General features: G+C 50.2%; 3 protein-coding genes across 6 annotated transcripts in view; 2 read left to right on the plus strand and 1 right to left on the minus strand.

Annotated features, from left to right (window-relative positions):
• The window catches only part of LOC103178452 (pleckstrin homology domain-containing family G member 3), a 74,793-nt gene extending 71,332 nt beyond the window's left edge, over window positions 1-3,461 (plus strand). For all 4 annotated transcript variants that reach the window (XM_007893202.2, XM_042337916.1, XM_007893201.2 and 1 more), the window contains exon 19: window positions 746-3,461. In XM_007893202.2, coding sequence (XP_007891393.2) covers window positions 746-1,881 — 1,136 coding nt within the window. In that variant the 3' untranslated portion in view covers window positions 1,882-3,461. The remainder of the gene's footprint in view (window positions 1-745) is intronic.
• A 3,444-nt stretch (window positions 3,462-6,905) lies between these two features.
• Window positions 6,906-11,426, plus strand: xgb (x globin). Its single transcript, XM_007893197.2, has 5 exons — window positions 6,906-7,099; window positions 9,157-9,264; window positions 9,848-9,968; window positions 10,450-10,530; window positions 11,092-11,426. Exons 1-5 carry the CDS (start codon window positions 6,933-6,935, stop codon window positions 11,194-11,196), a joined length of 582 nt encoding a protein of 193 aa, XP_007891388.1. The 5' UTR covers window positions 6,906-6,932; the 3' UTR covers window positions 11,197-11,426.
• A 34-nt stretch (window positions 11,427-11,460) lies between these two features.
• On the minus strand, window positions 11,461-14,884 carry srp14 (signal recognition particle 14). Its single transcript, NM_001292881.1, is given in 5 exon segments — window positions 11,461-11,959; window positions 12,543-12,575; window positions 12,849-12,961; window positions 13,558-13,630; window positions 14,833-14,884. Coding segments are annotated over 5 exon segments (333 nt in total). The 5' UTR covers window positions 14,857-14,884; the 3' UTR covers window positions 11,461-11,869.
• Between the last annotated feature and the right edge of the window lie 2,871 nt (window positions 14,885-17,755).

The following is a 17,755-nucleotide window of genomic DNA, read 5'->3' on the forward strand; positions in this document are numbered from 1 at the left end:
GACAGTGTAAAGGGAACTTGTCAGTCAGTCAGTGAGTGTTAGCGCTCTCGCCTCTTGTTTCAGAAGGTTGTGGGTTCAAGTCCAATGTCAGGACTTGGAGTTACACAGTCTAAGGTGACACTCCAATGCCATGGGGGTGAGTTACATTGTCAGAGGTGCCGTCCTTCGGATGAGACATCAAACTGCAATCCCATCTTCCTGTTCAGGTGGACATTAAAATTCCCATGGCACTATTTGAAAAATGAAAGGAGTTTCTCCCGGTGTCCTGACCAACAAATCCCCCAAATATAATTGGTCACTCACTCCATTGGCTGTTTGTGGGACATTGCTGTGTGCAACTGGCTGCTGCGTTTCACCCATAAAATGTAGTCTTACTCTGTACGCAGACAAGTAATGAGGAAGTGTTGTAATTCAGATCCCCAGCCGCTCAACTCCCACCGTCTAAACTCACTCTAGCTTAAAGCTGGGAGCATGCAATGAACAGCCTGTCAGTCAATGTATTGGAGGCTGACTGATATATACAGGTATTTCTTGATTTAATGCTGACCTGGCAGTGTGGGATGAACACTGTGGAATGGTAATTTTTGTCCATCAAGAGTGAGTGCACAGAGATTAAATGTTTTAATTGGGGAGAAGCATTGGCGCATTGAAATAATTTGATTTACATCTCCCTCTTTTTCTCTTCCTCTCTCTCTCTCTCTGTTACTACTTGCTCGTCTGTTCCATTTTTTTCCGCCTACAACAGAAAAGCCAAAGATGACACTGTCTTTGCCTGTCTACGACCGGGTCATTATTCACGAACAGGAACCTTTGATACCTGCCCTGGACCAAAGAGACATCTTGCTGCCAAACAAGGATTTCCTAGCGTTTCCGCTTTCCAGTAGTTCCAGCAGAACGTCTTCCCCTCGGCACTCCATGGCCAGACCCCGGCTCCTCTCTCCTGTGGTCTCCCAGTCCAGGAGCCCCCTCAGCCCCACGGAGATCGAAACCTTTGTGTGGCCAGATGTGCGCGAGCTCCGCTCTAAGTACCTTTCCTCGGACTCCCAAACCTACACTTTGAAGACGGCCGGCGGAGTTGGTCATTCCAAATCGGGTAGATTCACGAAGAGCACATCCGTACCAAACGGGATGCTGGAAAACAGTCAGACCCATTCCAGCTCTGCCTGCAGGAGTGAACTGAGCCACTCTCCCACCACCTTAGTGCAGGTCCCCAACCGGGGAAGAGCAGCCTCGTCCAGTACAGTGGAACGAGGAACCAGGTCTCACTCCCTGAGCCAACCTCCCCAGCAGCTCAGGTGTGAAAGGTGCTGTCGGACACGCATGTCCCGTTCGAGGACAGCGTCCCTGGATAGTAGAAGCACCGAGCGATGTTCTAGCTTGGACTGTAAGCATTGTCACTTTACTTCCAGCAACCACTACATTTCCTCAGAAATAACTCTGCAAGATGATCAGAAGGGTGTCTTCATGGAAAATCTGCCTGATGATGATGATGAGGAGGAGGAGGAGGAGGCCGACCTGAGCAATCATAGGAAGGAGCAAACGGACGATGACAACAGCTACGTCCAGATCAGGTCTCCCACGTCCAGAGAAAAGATCTCCATTCGGGCGGTCATCGAACGGTGCAAGGTCTACCAAGAGTCTGAGGAGTACAAGCTGAGGGAAGACGGTGAGAGCCAACCCAAGAGACAGGGCTCCTCTGTCCCATTCAGTAAACACAGTGGCTCCAAAGGGCTGGAGAAGGTGGGCTTCTCGACGAAACAGGTGTCGGACCTGAGAAAGGAAACGAGTCAAATCACGAGGAGCACAGAACTGGGCCAACAGGGCCTCGTGAAAAATCTGAGAGACAGGTTTCAAAGCCTCAGTTCAGCCAGCAACAGCTGAGTGGCTTCAGCTTGCCTCGCACGTCAAGCACTGAACCTGGTTGATTTTCTCACGTACTCTTTTTTTTGCTGTCGAGCCTCGTTGATGAAGTGATGGTATATTTTGGATTCAGACGACTGGCCTGGAATATTGACCGACCATACTTCCATTGAGACGTCCAGCAACTGAGACTAGTAAAGGACATTGCAAATCGTAGCCAGGTTATTTAATATTCTTGCACAGATTTTTATGTTTGTGCATCCTCATTGTTAATTTAAAGTTTTTAAGTTAAACACTTGCCTTCGGTTGCTAACGGTCAGAGCGTCACCAGGTAACTTCATCTGACTTCTTCAACCCATTTCGACCCATGGTGCTTCCATGTACCATTCAGACCTGCCTTGTTTTAGTCAGCTAGGTGTCTAACACACGCAGAAACCCATTGCTGTGCTTCAACACTATCCAAAACAAGTACTGGGAGTTCCACTTTTGTAGTTTCCGTTAGTTAGTCCACCAAGGGATGCACCCCTGTCCACCTAAGCCTGGAGTGTTCAGGCGGAGATTGGCAAGAGTCAAGGCTCGGGGACCCCAGATGTGTGTGTGCTCAGGTACTGCCTTCGTCTTAACTTCTTCCATCAGGGCATTTTGGTTTCCCTGTACCAAGATTTGATTGCTTTCAATTGGCTCTTCCTGGAGAGGGGAGGGGAGGTAGGGGGCGATAGTGAGGCTGTATATTTGGTCTCGCTGGCAGGTTAGTGGAAAATCAGAGTTCCCTATTATGATTCCCCCAGTTTCTTACAAAAGTCTGTTTTGTGGAGGCAGGAAAAAGGACCTGGATGAGGTTTGGTGACCTGCACCCACAGGTCTATACAAATTTGCAGGGCTATCGGGAGAGAAAGAGCAAGTGGGATTAGTTTGGACAGCTCTTTCAAAGAGCCGGCGGGGGCATGATGAGCCGAATGGCCTCCTTCTGTGCTGTATAATTCTACAAATCTATGAATTACTGCCATTTGTGAGGACTGAACCCTGGGCACTGGTGTAACCATTACCACCGGGAGAGTCATTTCTTCAGTGGACGCAATACTTGCTCTCCTTCGAAGGGCCGTTGCTTGAGACGGGTTTTGACATCCCAAATGTCAGGATTTGTATGGAGCAGGACATATTGGGTTGGTTGGTCATTCTCTCGGGCGCAAACCTTCGACTGTCCAGCGGCTTGGGATGTCTAGCCTCCCAACGTGAAAGGTGCTCTATAAATGCAATTTGTCGTTCAGATACCGAGCAGGAAAAAAAAATGGGAAAAAAACAGTGGGAACAGCGAGAGGGCAGAGCGACACCTTAAGCAAGCTTCCTTACTCCGCACGTTCCTGTTTATCCCGCGCGTCCCTGTTTATCCAGCAGTCCTGTATTGGGAGGGGTAAGCTATCCAGATAAATTGCCCCTCTTTTCAAATCTGTTTCAAGAACGACATCCAATACCGCAAATGGGTCACATTGAGACTCCCTCCCTCCCTCAAAAAGGTGATGCCTTTGAGTTTCTTGCATCACTCAGTCATGTTTTGCCCACAAAATAAACAGTCAATCCACTTTACAGTATATCCTGTGAAGGGCTCTGAGTCAAATGCAAGGATTATTAGGAATTATTATTGTTCTCTCAGCTGCCCATTGGTTTGAAGCAAAAACAAAAGTCAAACATGCCTTCAGCTATTGGAGTGCAATCACTAGTAATCAACTGTATCCCACTTTCAACCCTTAGAGTGGCCTTGGAGAGATTACAGTGGTCCAGATCAGAGTAGCCAGAAGCCCAAACTGGAGGAGTTTGTGCTGGTGAATCTCCTGCACGTTTTATTAGGAGGAGAGACATCAGAGAAAGCACTTTTACTTCTAGAACCATTTTGTGGAGTAACATCTGTATCCAAATACAGTTTGAAGACCGTAAATTATTGTCGCTAAAATTGAACCCATATGTATTGAGTCTGAACTGGGTTTAAGTCCAGTTGGAGTCATTGGCAGCCAGGGACAATTGCAGTTCAGGTCTTCGGCCACTAGGTGTCAACAGTGCTTTTTTAATAATAATAATAATCCTTGCATTTGATATAGCGCCTTATCACGTCTTCGAGACGTCTCAGAGCTCTTCGCAGAATATACTCTAAAGTGAATTGACTATATTTTGTGGACAAATATAGTTCCTGGGGAGGAATTCAGTCGAATCTTGAGATAAGTGACAAAGGTCATAAAATTCAGATCATTAGCAGAATAAATGGATTAATTTGCTACCTCAAATCACATGTGCATTCCCTATTCCTTAAAATATACAGTACACAGTCACGGTGCGTGACAGCAATTACATGTGAAGTGCTTTGAGGTGTTGTGACCTTCTGGGGCACTGGATCAATTACAAAGATTGTGATTATTAGGTTTTCTTTCAAACCTGTTTGGTGGCTGTGATGAGGCAGTAAAGTCAAAGCATCTCAAAGCTCTTTACCAAGGTCTCTCTCTGTAAGTGTAGTGACTGTGACTGCAGGTAAACCAGGCAGCCAGTTTGTGCTCAGCAAAGTAGCAAATGAGTGTTTCAGACATCTGCTGACCTTGGGGATTATCACACAAACCTGCAAAGTGCTCTCTCCCTTTGTCAGGTTTGGTGATAGCGGAATCGAGAGTGGAGCCAGTCCACAAAAGCTCCAGTGCAATATATTATATCAGAATTATATCAGGAGTATAATTGGAGTTGAGGTATAGATCAGCCATGATCTGATAGAATGGCGGAACAGGCTCTGGAAGCTAAAGCTGTACAGTGCGTACCTCCACTTTAACCTTTTAGGGAATGCATTTGTGGAATTAAAAAATCCAGATCTCCATGACACCCACTCGTCGGAACGCACATCACTTTTAACCTGATCCATATTTGACCAGGATTCCCCGAAGCAGCAGTGATGTGTGTGACCAGACATTCTCACTGCCAATCTCTTAGTTCAGAAAGACGTTTTCTTAATCAAGAAATATCCCCAAATGGCAGCATGCATCCAATCCCTACCCTACAGTGGGGCTGTTGGACTAGAGCAAACCGTGGTCTAACTGTTTCTCACGCTTGCTGACTCTCTGATGTCTCTTTTCTCTTGGTGTCCTGGCCAACAATTCCTCCCCCAACCCCCCACACCCAAATTTCGACAAGTAAATTTGGTCACTCACGCCATGGCTGTTTGCGGGAAATCTGTGTGTGTGAGTGGCTGCCGTGTTTCACCAACAAAATACACTGTCAATCCACTTACGGGGTATCCTGCTTTTGAGATGTCTCGATTCACGTGATAAAGCGGTATATCAAATGCAAGGATCATTATTATTATTATGTAAAACATTTGCTGACGCTGGTCTCAACCAAACAAGCGCATTCACTCCATTTGGTAACTTATTAAGGATCAAGCCTGTGTGAAGAGCTCAGATGATTTTTCCTTGAACTCTGGTTCAAGGCTACGTGAACTGGTGCCACAGTGACCTACTGCCTATCTTAAAGCTCACCAGTACAGAAGGTGGGCACTCGATTCTGTGTTGTACATTATTTACTGTGTCTGATGTATAGTGTAACATTTTATAGATGGGACAATGTAACCTGTAGTGTTCCTCTACGTCTTATTATACAGTCACGAGATGTAACTATTTTGGAATGTTTCGCAATTGACTACTAAAGACTACATTCCTCATTAAACGTGATGAATTGACCAGCGCGTTCCTTCCTGCCTGTCGGTTCCTCCTTACTGCTTAACCTAGTAGCCTGCTGCAGTGTGTCAGCCTCAGTCAGTAGCACTCAGAAGGTTGAGGGTTCAAGTCCCACATTAGGACTTGGCATCACGCAGTCGAAGCTGACTTCCGATGTTGTCCTGGGGGTGTGTGTTGGATTGTTGGAGGTCCCGTCCTTCAAATGAGATGTTAAACTGAGGTCCCATCAGCCTATTCTTGTTAAAGATGTTAAAGATCCCATGACATTATTGGAAATGAGAAGGGAATTTTGCTCTACTGGTGTCCTGGCTAACAATCGCCCAGATAAAATTGGTCACTCACAACATGACGGTTTGCAGGATGTTGCTGTGTGCAAATTGGCTGCTGTGTTTTATCTACAAATCAGTCACTGCACTACAGTAATCTCTGTGAAGTGCTTTGATACATCCTCTTGATGTGAAAGATGCTGTATCAAATGCAAGGATTATTATTGCATTAATTGTGTAATTAAAAAACAATGATTTTGCAAATCCGGACTTTGTAAGAGGATTTTGCAATGTTTTAATGACATAATTGAAATACATAGGAAGAGTCCCATAGATCACTTCCCAAGTGAGAAGAGTTGGGTTGTTAGTCAATTGGCGGATTGCTTTCTGGGGTAAATAATCCCTTTTTTAATAAAAAAAATTGTTCACTCAATCCACGACAGTTTGTGGGAAACCGCTTTGACCAATTGGCTGCGTGTTTCGCCCACAAATACACAGTCAATCCACTTTACAACATAGGCTGTGAAGTGCTTTGGGACGTCTCAACAACGTGACAAGGTGCCATAATCAAATGCAAGGATTATTATACTTTAAGGGTATCTGTCCATGCCCTCTGGAAATCTCATTAACAGTGGTTAGCGAAACCTGTGAATGAGAACCCCAAGTAATCCTGTCAGAGAGAGCCCTGTGCCATTTGGCAGTGGCTCACAAAATGCAGTGCGCCTTTAAAGGCTGTCACCTCGCCTCTCTCTACTGCAATCAGCTCGCTCCTGCCTTGGCTGCAAGTCACAGCCCGGCTCTCTGGCATTAAGCACCCGTTCATCCCCACACGACTCTCCGACATCCTCCATCACAAAGGGAAAAAAAAAAGCCTGTTATTATTTGTCCTTTATAAGAACACTTTGAAAGAACTTGTCACAACTTGAGAAAGAATCCTCGTCGAAGTCGAGCTCCAAAGAACTGGACTGTTTTGTACATCAAAAGCATTGCCAGCCTGGGGGGTGGGTGGCGGGGGTGGGTTGCTCATTTGAAGATCTCAGCGTGCGCGTGTGTGTGTGTTGAACGCTCTATTCCCCCCCCTCCCCACCCCTCGCTCGGGATGGGGTGTGCGATCTCAGGACCGGGGCAATACCCGGCAAGCGGGAGAGAGGACGTTGTCGCGGTGGCCAGTCTGTCCCTGAGCGACAGGCAGACGCAGCTGGTGAAGGAGACGTGGAGGCTGGTGCAGGAGGACATCGCCAAGGTGGGCATCATCATGTTCGTCAGGTAAGCCAGGACCCCAAACTTTTCCCACCAAAAAGTACGCTGGTTCGAAGTGGTGTTTTGTCTGTCGATCCCTCTGCTTTATGTCCAGAGTGAATCCTGTGTGAATGTGATGACCTTTTTTAATATCCTTTTAACACTCAGCAACCCTGCATTTGAAAAGGCTTCAGAAGGGGAGAAATCCTCATGACTACTTAAAATCAATTTAAAAATAATAATAATTTGGTCACTCAACCCACAACTGTCTGTGGGACGCCGCTGTGCACAATTGGCTGCTGCGTTTCACCCACAAAGTACGCATTATTCTGTGAAGCACATTGAGAACTCCTTGAAGACGTGATAAAGCACTATATCAAATGCAAAGATTATTATTATTATCCTTTGAAATGTGTTCAATTGACCGGGCAGACTGAGGGGTGTGAGTTTATAATTGTAGTCGATCACCTGTTACACGCTCACACTGATATGTTCAGCCAGCAGTGGAATCAGACACACTCCCTGATCAGGATATTCAGTGAGGATTAACAGTCAGAAAACATTTTATGATTTTTTTTTAAATGATCAATTTTCCTCCTTCCACTGTGATGCCACAGACACAGATAATTACGCCCTGGGGAGAGCCTGTTCTGGCATTTCTAGAGGCAAGAGCAGAGTACGATACCATACAATAACAACAGCTTGCATTTATAAAGCGCTCTTCACTTAGGGCAGCGTCCTGGAGCGCTTAACAATGCCGGAGCCTGACACTAAGCTGTGGGGGGGGGGGGGCGAGGAAGTTACCGTAAGTATGGTCGAAGAGGAAGATTTTCAGTTCTGATCCAAAAGAGGGGAAGGAGGGGACAAAGTGGAGGGATTGAGCGAGAGTGCCAAAGCTTTGGGGCGTCGTGGCTGAAAGCACGGCCGCCGATGCTGAAGTGAGGGGGATGAGGGACGGGCAGGAGGCCAGAGCCAGGCGGGCTGAGGCAGCGGGTATCGGAGCAGAGAGTAAGCAGGTCAGAGAAGGAGAGAGGTGCCAGTTCATAAAGGGATTTGCAGGCGAGTGAGAGGATCTTGAAATCGATCCATTCTGCGTTGGGGAATAAGTGAAGCCTGGTGAGGACTGGAGTGAGGAGGATATGAAGTTTAATACAGGCAGCAGAGAATAGCACCCCCTCTCCCCCCCCCCCCCCCCGAAAACAGTGAATATCTGTAAAGCTAATCAGAGCTGATTGATACCTTATCTTTACTGTGTATCACACCCATGCTGGAGTCACCTGAGGAATGCTGGATGGACGGTGTAGAGGCAACTTTTCCGTGTGTACACTGTGCTTTTATCTGACCAGAGGGACCTGAATGGGGAAGTGCAGTGGGAGCTTTACTCTGCACTGCCTCACACTGTATCTGAGCTGGAATGCAATCCCAGACCAGGTTAGGTGTAAAGTCTGTTATACAGAGTGAATCAAATGTCCTTATTCATGGGTCTATGTGAGGTGTTCAAACTGCCTGCTATGTAGATGTTTACACATATCAACTCAGTGACAAAAACTTTCACGTACGCGATGAAAGACATCTGCTGTAATATCTGCACACTCTCGAGCAACGTTGTCCAAAAAAAGTAATTAATAATTAATAACTCTGTGTAAGGACTTCCGGTTCACCCTGTATACACAGTCACTACACTACTTTATACTCGCTCTCAGTATAGCTCTCTGTTATGTTCCTGCTTCCCAGTGACTAAATGGTTTCACCCTCAGTGACTGAACAGCTGATTCCTCAGTAACTGCACTGATAGAATGGTTCAGTTAATAATAACAATAAAAATAATAATAATCCTTGTATTTGCTATAGCGCCTTATGTTGTTAAGACTCTCGAAGCGCGTCACAGGATATACTGCAAAGTGATTTGACTGGTATTTTGTGGGCGCAACATATAACAACACAGTTACATGTCCACAATCACCTGTAACTGCACTGGCGGAATAGTTCAGTTACCCACACTCACCCTAGTCAAAAGGTTCTGGATCCCATCCCATGGAACTAGCTCCCTGATGACCAGAGTGGGCCGTGCACTTTGTTTGCAGACTGTTCGAGACACACCCCGAGTGCAAGGACGCCTTCTTCCTGTTCCGAGACATCGATGACCTTCAGCAGCTGAGGAAGAGCAAAGGGCTGCGAGCTCACGGTCTGAGGCAAGTCATTGTGTGGGTGGGTGACAGGCAGGTTCCATTACTAGAGGGTCTCATGGGTTGAGAGAAACAAGGCCGATGCGCTTTTTTTGGGTCAGCCGAGTGTTTGACACGTGCGGAAACCCATCACCGTGCTTAAGAGTATCCAAACCAAGCTGAGAATACCATGCATCCGCCTACACACGGAAATCTCAGAGATGGATTGTTGGAATGGAATGCGCTCTCTTTCTCCCTGGAGGGACGCATCCCGCTTACCTAATTCCCGGAAAGTATTAGCCGTAGGTTGGCAAGAGCCAAGACTTGGGGACCCCAGATTGCGAGTTGGAGTAACTGTCTGAGTCTAACTGGCTAAAACCACATACTTTGCCATTGATCACTGTGTGGCAAGCTTTCCCACTTCTTGTCCAGCTAGGACCGCCCTACCTCTTAGGGCGTTGGCTTGCAAGGGTTAACAGGAACTGAATAGCCCTCAAGCGGTTGAGTTTGTCTCACTGTATGAATCGTGAGCGGTCACGTAAGCAGCCTCCGGTCCCGCGCAATGATTGACTGACTGCACCATCTCAGCTGTGCATTGGTAACATTACAGAGTGATGTCGTTCATTGAGAAGACAGTGGCCAGGCTGGACCAGGAGGACCGGCTCCAGCAGCTCGCGTTAGAACTCGGAAAGAGTCACTTCCGCTACAGTGCAGCACCCAAGTACTACCCGGTAAGGGGGCTCTCATGTTTTGGGGGAGGGGGTTACTGGGTTAGTCAGTGATTTCAGCAATATTTCCCCAAACAGTTCAATCACCTAATTGTTCCAACCCTGCTGAACAGCACAGGCAAAGGGGAGTTTTACTCTGTATCTAACCCATGCACTAACTAACCTGGGAATAAAAATCTATACCAATGTCAGGAACAAAACTCCCAGATTATTTCATAAACTCCTGTAGTAGATATCAATTCTCTGTTTTCCTTCCCTTTTTCCCCACCCCTGAACATCAACTGAGGAGCTTGTTCCTCCTCCCCAGGTCATTTTCTGCACAGTATGGTTCATCATTGAAACAGAAAGCACTCTCTCAAGTCCTTTGTCTTGTCATGGTCGAGTTCAGTCTGACAACATTGTGTACTGTGTCCTCCACCACCACAAACACAAACTCACACACACCTTGCTTGACCAGCTGACACATACCTCTTTTCTCACTTAGTATGTCGGGAATGAATTTATTTGTGCAGTGCAGCCCATCCTGAAGGAGAAGTGGACCGCGGAGGTTGAAGAAGCATGGAAGGTAATACTAGAATTCCCACTGCCCGACCTTTGATGAGTTACTCTGGTTGTCTGCCCTGTATCACATTGCTGTTTAAGGAAAAGAGTTAATTTGGGACGTTAAGGGTGAAGCGGTAATCCATGATCTGCCGAATTATTGAAGCTCAACGGGCTTCCTCCCACTAATTATTACAATAATAATCCTTCAATATAGTGCCTTAGCACGTCGAGACGTTTCGAAGCGCTTCACAGAACATAAAGTGGATTGTCTATATATATATTCTGGGTGAAGCACGACAGCCAATTGTGGACAGTAATGTCCCACAGTCGTGGATTGAGAGATCAATTTTTGAGGGGAGGGATTATTACCCCCGGATACTGATCCGCCAAATTATCGATAACCGGTTTCCTACTTACTGCGAGGCAATTAGAGGCATGTGAAGTAAGAGAATTTGCCTAAGGTTTTGCCCCACCCGGAGAACGAACCCGGGCCCTCTCGCTTGAGGCGAGCGCTCTAACTACATAGGATTCTTTATAATTCTTCAGACTATCATCTGCTGGTCATGTCTTTCTCTGCTTGCAGGGCCTCTTTCACTATCTAACCAGTGTGATGAAAAAAGGCTACCAGGATGAGGAGAGGGGCAGCTGCCCCAGGGAGAAGCCAAAGCATGGCCCCAACTCTGTGTAACTCAACCAGGACCCAACGCCTTCCCTCTGTATGTCTGGACAGTCCCAATCAAGGAACTGTGCATCCTCTATGTCTAGACAGGTACAATAAACTCATGCACTCTCCGGGCTGGAGTTTTTTGCCTCTGTACAACTGAATTGGCATCACTGCAGCAAGTGACCACACACTGAATCTCACTCATAACCGGGGTATTAGGGGTGAGATGCCCGGTACCTCCAGTCCACAGCCCCAATACAAGATCACAAGGAGACAGACAGTGGTGGTGGGTGGGGGGGAAGCTTGAGAAGCACTTTAATGGGAGTCAGTGAACAGATTTGCAAAAGAATTCAGAAATTAATCTTCCAAATCTAGTCAGAAAACAGGCCCTTCTCAGACCAACACATGCATTTGCACACATAACACAAACCTGATGTTTCTACACTTCCCCCAAACATCTCTTTGCTTTGTCCTTCAATGAAAGATTAACACAGCCCAGAACAAGGCTAAACCCAACTCCCGTGAAGTCACTGAATGGCAGAAATATCAACCAATCTGATATTCCACCCCCCCCCCACCTCCCATTCCACCAAATAAAATTAAACGTATAACGCAGCACATTTGAATTGCCCAAGAAAGGGTTTGGTCACAGGTGTGTGGGGATCGAGGCTCATGGTGTCTGGTGTCACCGTCCCCCTCACTGAGTTGCTTTAGTCTTCTTGGTTTTGCTCTTCTTGTCCTTCTTCTTCAAACCGTCCATGTGGGCTCGCAGCAGGTTCGAGTATGCCTGCAACCAAACAAAACACTAAGACTGCAGCCACATTGAGAACCCACGCTCTTGAGACATTATCTGCGTGAAGGCCGCTATAGTGTACGTTGGAGTAACTGGCTGAGTCTAACCAGCTAAAAACGCACAGCTTGCCATTTGAGATCACTGTTTGGCAAGCTTTCCTGCTGCTTGTCCAGCTAGTACCACCCTACCTGTTCGGGTTTTGGTTTACAGGATTAACAGGAGCTGAGTGGAAGGTTTCCAGTGACCGGTCTGCCCTGCCAAGTCCTGCCAATGAGCCAGGCTTGCTGTGCTGTCATCAGCAGGACCCTGGAGTATGGCAGAGCTGCCTGGCTCAGGAACCAGACCTCCGAGACCTCCACACCCCAACACAGCCTCTGCACCAGCTCTCATACGCCCCCCCCCAAATAGAGCCCACTGTATCCCTTCAATCAGATCCAGGCAATCGTGCAGCTTCAGGGTCAAGATGGAAGACAACTTTCCTAAGGACTTTGATTGTCACAATTTTAGCACTAACTTCAGAAGCCCAATACGTTCATTCATGTTTCGGCCCCCACCAGTGATTTGGTCACAGACTTACCATCTGAAATTTATTCACTTCTTTGGAGCTTATCTGAAAACGAAATACAGAATTCACCATCAGTACAGGGCGACACTCTAGTAATCCTCACCTGTCCCCCAGAGGTTGGCGTTCAAGATCTTCGTCCTCACCTTTAAACCTTCCTCTTCAACCGCGACTTCGGTCATCTTACCCCCTCCACCCCTTTCTTACCCTCCACGCCTCTCTGATCCTCAACCCACAGCTCGGGACATGTAGCAGGTGAGAGACGTATCGCTGCATCTCAGATCACATACAGCATGACCCACCCCCCACCCCACGACTTACCACCGTGCTGATCTTCTTCTTGCCGTCTGTGGCTCGCAGCAGGCACTTGTTTTCAGCGGGTTCAAAGGGGTCAGGGTTTCCCTTCCGCGGCACTGGTTTTGTCCGACCGTCATCTAGAGAAAGAAACAAGCCCTCGGGTTGGGACTGGTCTTTTCAACCACTTCACTCCCGAGCCCGCCAGTGCGATGGAGCTGGAGTAACATCAATGGAGATAAAGTCAGTAACGCAGGGCGCTGGCTGGGAGCGGTGACTGAGGCCCGTGGTGCGAGCGAGCTGGAGTGACAATAATTTCTTTTGGGAGGGCAGTGAGGTGAGCGGAGTCTGCGAGGGTCTCTAGTCCTGATCCTGAGCAAGGCGGTTCCGCAGTACTCAAGGGCACTGCTGATGACATCGGCAGGACCTGGAACGGCACGGGGGGGGGGGCGCGGGCAATCCTCCCGCTCGGCTCCTGTTAACCCTGCAAGCCAAAGCCCTGTAGCAGGTAGGGTGGTCCCTGCTGGACAAGCAGCGGGAAGACCGGCCGGCGGTATCGATGGCACGCTAAGCGGTTTCGGCTGCTTAGACTCCAGCACACGCTCTGGGGTCCCCGAGCCCTGGTTCCGGCCCAACCTGAGGAAGTGTCCCTCCCTCCAGGGGGAGAGTGTGGGTCACCAGCCCCCACATACAATGATGTCTGACCCCATCATTCAGGGGCAGGGGATAGACTCACATTTCTTCATGGTCAGATAGACACTGCCTGAACCCCGGCATTTCTGGAAAAGCCGCGTCAGCTCCGTTAGGAACTACAGGAGGAGGAGAGAGGACACAATGAGAGAGAGAGAGAGAGAGAGGGACACAGACAGTTGGTGTAACAGTGTGTGTGGGGGGGCGTGGGGGGGAGGGGGTGTGTGAGGGGAGGGGGTGTGGGTGTGTGTGGGGGGGAAGGGGGTGTGTGGGGGGGGGAGGGGGTGTGTGGGGGGGGTGGGGGTGTGAGGGGGTGTGGGGGGGGAGGGGGTGTTTGAGGGGGTGTGAGGGGGTGTGTGGGGGGGTGTGAGGGGGTGTGTGGGGGGGAGGGGGTGTTTGAGGGTGTCTGAGGGGGTGTGGGGTGTTGGGGGGGGGGGGGGTTGAGGGGGTGTGAGGGGGTGTGGGGAGGGGGTGGAGGGGGTGTGTGGGGGTGTGTGTGGGGGGGTGTTTGAGGGTGTGTGAGGGGGTGTGGGGTGTGTGTGTGGGGGGTGTGGGGGGGGGGGTGTGAGGGAGTGTGTTTGAGGGGTGCGAGGGGGGGAGGGGGTGTGGTGGGGTGTGAGGGGGGGGGGGGTGTGAGGGGGTGTGAGGGGGTGTGAGGGGGTGTGAGGGGGTGTGAGGGGGTGTGAGGGGGTGTGGGGAAGGGTGTGAGGGGGGTGTGTGGGTGTGTGTGGGGGGGGGAGGGGTGGGGGAGGGGGTGTGTGGGGGGTGTATGTGGGGGGGTGTGAGGGGGTGTGAGGGGGTGTGTGGGGAGGGGGTGTGAGGGGGTGTGTGGGGGGGTGTGAGGGGGTGTGGGGAGGGGTGTGAGGGGGTGTGTGGGGTGTGTGTGGGGGGGGGGGGGGGTGTGGGGAGGGGGTGTGTGGGGGTGTGTGTGGGGGGCTGTGAGGGGGTGTGTGGGGGTGTGTGTGGGGGGGGGGAGGGGGTGTGGGGTGGGGGTGTGTGTGGGGGTGTGTGAGGGGGTGAAGGGCGGTGTGTGGGGGTGTGTGTGGGGGGGCTGTGAGGGGGTGTGTGGGGGTGTGTGTGGGGGGTGTGAGGGGTGTGTGGGGGTGTGTGAGGGGGGGGGGAGGGGGTGTGTGGGGGTGTGTGTGGGGGTGTGAGGGGGTGAGGGCGGTGTGTGAGGGGGTGTGGGGAGGGGGTGTGAGGGGGTGTGTGTGGGGGGGGGGGGTGTGGTTGGGGTGTGGGGTGTGTGTGGGGGTGTGAGGGGGTGTGTGTGGGGGGCGGTGGGGGGTGTGTGGGGGGTGTGTGGGGTGTGAGGGGGTCTCACCGAGTCGCTCTCTAACAGCACCATCAGCTCCCGGACACCGTGACCCGGAACTGCTAACAGCGCCCCGTCCCCGGGCCTGGCCCCGCGCCCGAGCCTGGTCCCGCCCCCCGGGCCTGGCCCCGCCCCCGAGCCTGGCCCCGTCCCCGAGCCTGGCCCCGCCCCCCCGGCCTGGCCCCGCCCCCGAGCCTGGCCCCGCCCCTCCCCCGGGTCTGGCCCCGCCCCCCGGGCCTGGCCCTGGCCCCGCCCCCCCGCTCTGTTGTGACAGTTCACGCCGCGCCCTCCCGCCCGCTCCGCTGTTATTGTTTATAATCCGCCCGCCCGCCCGCCCCGCTTTTATAGTCTATAGAAATAGAACATAAATAATTCTCATTTCTGTGAGTGTGAGCTCCTGTGTGTGTGTGTGTGTGTGTGTGTGAGAGAGAGAGCTCCTGTGTGTGTGTGGTGTGAGCTCCTATGTAAATGTAAGCTCCTGTGTAAGTGTGTGTGTGAGTGGTGTGAGCTCTGTGTGTGTGTGAGTGGTGTGAGCTCTGTGTGTGAGTTGGTGTGAGTGCCTGTGAATGTGAGCTGTGTGTGTGTGTGTACGAGTGGTGTGAGCTCTGTGTGTGTGTGTGAGTGGTGTGAGCTCTGTGTGTGTGTGTGTGTGAGTGGTGTGAGCTCTGTGTGTGTGTGTGAGTGGTGTGAGCTCTGTGTGAGTGGTGTGAGCTCTGTGTGAGTGGTGTGAGCTCTGTGTGAGTGGTGTGAGCTCTGTGTGTGTGTGAGTGGTGTGAGCTCTGTGTGTGTGTGAGTGGTGTGAGCTCTGTGTGTGTGTGTGTGAGTAGTGTGAGCTCTGTGTGTGAGTGGTGTGAGCTCTGTGTGTGTGTGTGTACGAGTGGTGTGAGCTCCTGTGTGTGTGTGAGTTGGTGTGAGTGCCTGTGAATGTGAGCTCCTGTGTGTGTGTGTGTGAGTGGTGTGAGCTCCTGTGTGTGTGTGTGTGTGAGTGGTGTGAGCTCTGTGTGTGTGTGTGTGAGTGGTGTGAGCTCTGTGTGTGTGTGTGTGAGTGGTGTGAGCTCTGTGTGTGTGTGTGTGAGTGGTGTGAGCTCTGTGTGTGTGTGTGTGTGAGCGGTGTGAGCTCTGTGTGTGTGTGTGTGTGAGCGGTGTGTGTGTGTGTGTGTGTGTGTGAGCGGTGTGTGTGTGTGTGTGTGAGCGGTGTGAGCGGTGTGAGCTCCTGTGTGTGTGAGTGGTGTGAGCTCTGTGTGTGTGTGAGTGGTGTGAGCTCTGTGTGTGTGTGAGTGGTGTGAGCTCTGTGTGTGTGTGTGTGAGTGGTGTGAGCTCTGTGTGTGTGTGTGTGTGTGAGTGGTGTGAGCTCTGTGTGTGTGTGAGCGGTGTGAGCTCCTGCGTGTGTGCGAGTGCGGTGCGAGCCACGCGGGCGAGTGTGAGCTCCTGTGCCTACGTTTCTCTCCCGGGGTCCAGGCCAACGGTCCCCGCCCCAAATTAAAATTGCTCTTGTTAATGGCACTTAATTCAGATTAAACTTGTGAGCAGTTGGTGTGGGCACATTGGCGGATCCGGTTCACCACCGCGGTAGTGTGGCGTAGCGTTAAAACTATCCTGTGAAATCTTTTTGAGATGTGACAAGGGGCCGAATCAACTGCGAGGATTAATTTAATGATGACGATAGGGTATATATAGTATGTCTGTAGCCGGAAAAAGATGGGTGCAATTCCAACGAGAGGTGCTAGGGGACGGCATTGGCACGTGGTGAGATGTCTGCGACGCGGTGACTGACTTCTTGGTGACTGGCGTTGGGCTGCAAGCGCAGGATCGTTCTGGTGGTGAAGAGACTTGAGCTGGAAAACTCACCCACTCTGACGCTGGGTGCGCAGCAGACCTGCCGACAGACAGACGGACAGACAGACAAGACAAGACAAAACAGACAGACAGCCTCTACTGGACCTGCCGCAGTCGCACTCTACGCTGCAGCGTGACTGCAATTTGCACACAAGTCGGATGAGTGATTTGCAGTAATTACCGCCGAGTGCGCCGAGTGTTTGCTCAGGTTTATTTAATAACAACCCTTGCATTTGATACATCGCCTTATCACGTCGTTGATACATCTCAAAGCGCTTCATAGGATACACCGAAGAAGTGTATTTACGTTGCAACATACTGTACGTTTTGTGGGCAAAACTCAGCAGCCAAGTGCGTACAGCCACAAGCAGTCATAGATTGAGTGACCAAATTATTATAATATTTTTGGAGGGAACATAATCTCCAGAAAGCGATCTACCACTCAATTAACAACTAGGTTCCTATTTAAACAGGAATGTGTGAATAAGGAAGGTTGCCTAAGATTTGCTCCATCTGGGAATCGAAACTGGGTCCTTTTGCTTGGAGATGAGTGCTCTCAGCAATTCTCAATAGGACTCCCCAGTTCAGTGCTGGGGTTCTGCACGAATGGATGTGTTGTCCTTCGGATGAGAAATTAAACAGAGGCCTGGTCTGTGCCTATTCAAATGGATGTTAAATATCCCGTGGTGCTACTTGAAAAGAGATATTTGCAATATTTGCAGCCTTTCTGAGTAACCGCAACATCCCGGGAACAGCCGTGAACTAAGTCAGCTATTTCTCTGGAGTTTTGTTTTCACTGATCTGTAACCTCCATCTTATCCTCATCCGAAGCATAACAGCTCTGCTGACACAGCGATGGACTGTGAACTCCATCATCACCCCACTCAGCGAAGGAGACTGAGTGCTCAGGGGATGAACACAAGTCAGGGCCTCAATTAGATTCAGCACTAACTCACTCCCAACAATCGGTTATTCCATCTCTAACGTCCTCCCAAACCCTGGGTATGATTCCGACATCTTCAAGCACTTTATAGTCGTTACTGTGTCTTGTAGTGACTGTGTTTTATGTGCGAAAATGGCAGTCAATTTGCACACG

The sequence above is a fragment of the Callorhinchus milii genome, unplaced genomic scaffold (assembly GCF_018977255.1).
Source record: "Callorhinchus milii isolate IMCB2004 unplaced genomic scaffold, IMCB_Cmil_1.0 Scaffold9, whole genome shotgun sequence".
Taxonomy (NCBI): Eukaryota; Metazoa; Chordata; class Chondrichthyes; order Chimaeriformes; family Callorhinchidae; genus Callorhinchus; species Callorhinchus milii.

What these genes read in the sequence shown, in the direction of transcription:
- xgb (XM_007893197.2), top strand. Translation starts at nt 6,933, where the DNA reads ATGGGGTGTGCGATCTCAGGACCGGGGCAATACCCGGCAAGCGGGAGA. An exon ending in CTGCGAGCTCACGGTCTGAG is followed by an intron (nt 9,265 to 9,847) that starts GCAAGTCATTGT and finishes GTAACATTACAG; the next exon opens with AGTGATGTCGTTCATTGAGA. An exon ending in AGGTTGAAGAAGCATGGAAG is followed by an intron (nt 10,531 to 11,091) that starts GTAATACTAGAA and finishes CTCTGCTTGCAG; the next exon opens with GGCCTCTTTCACTATCTAAC.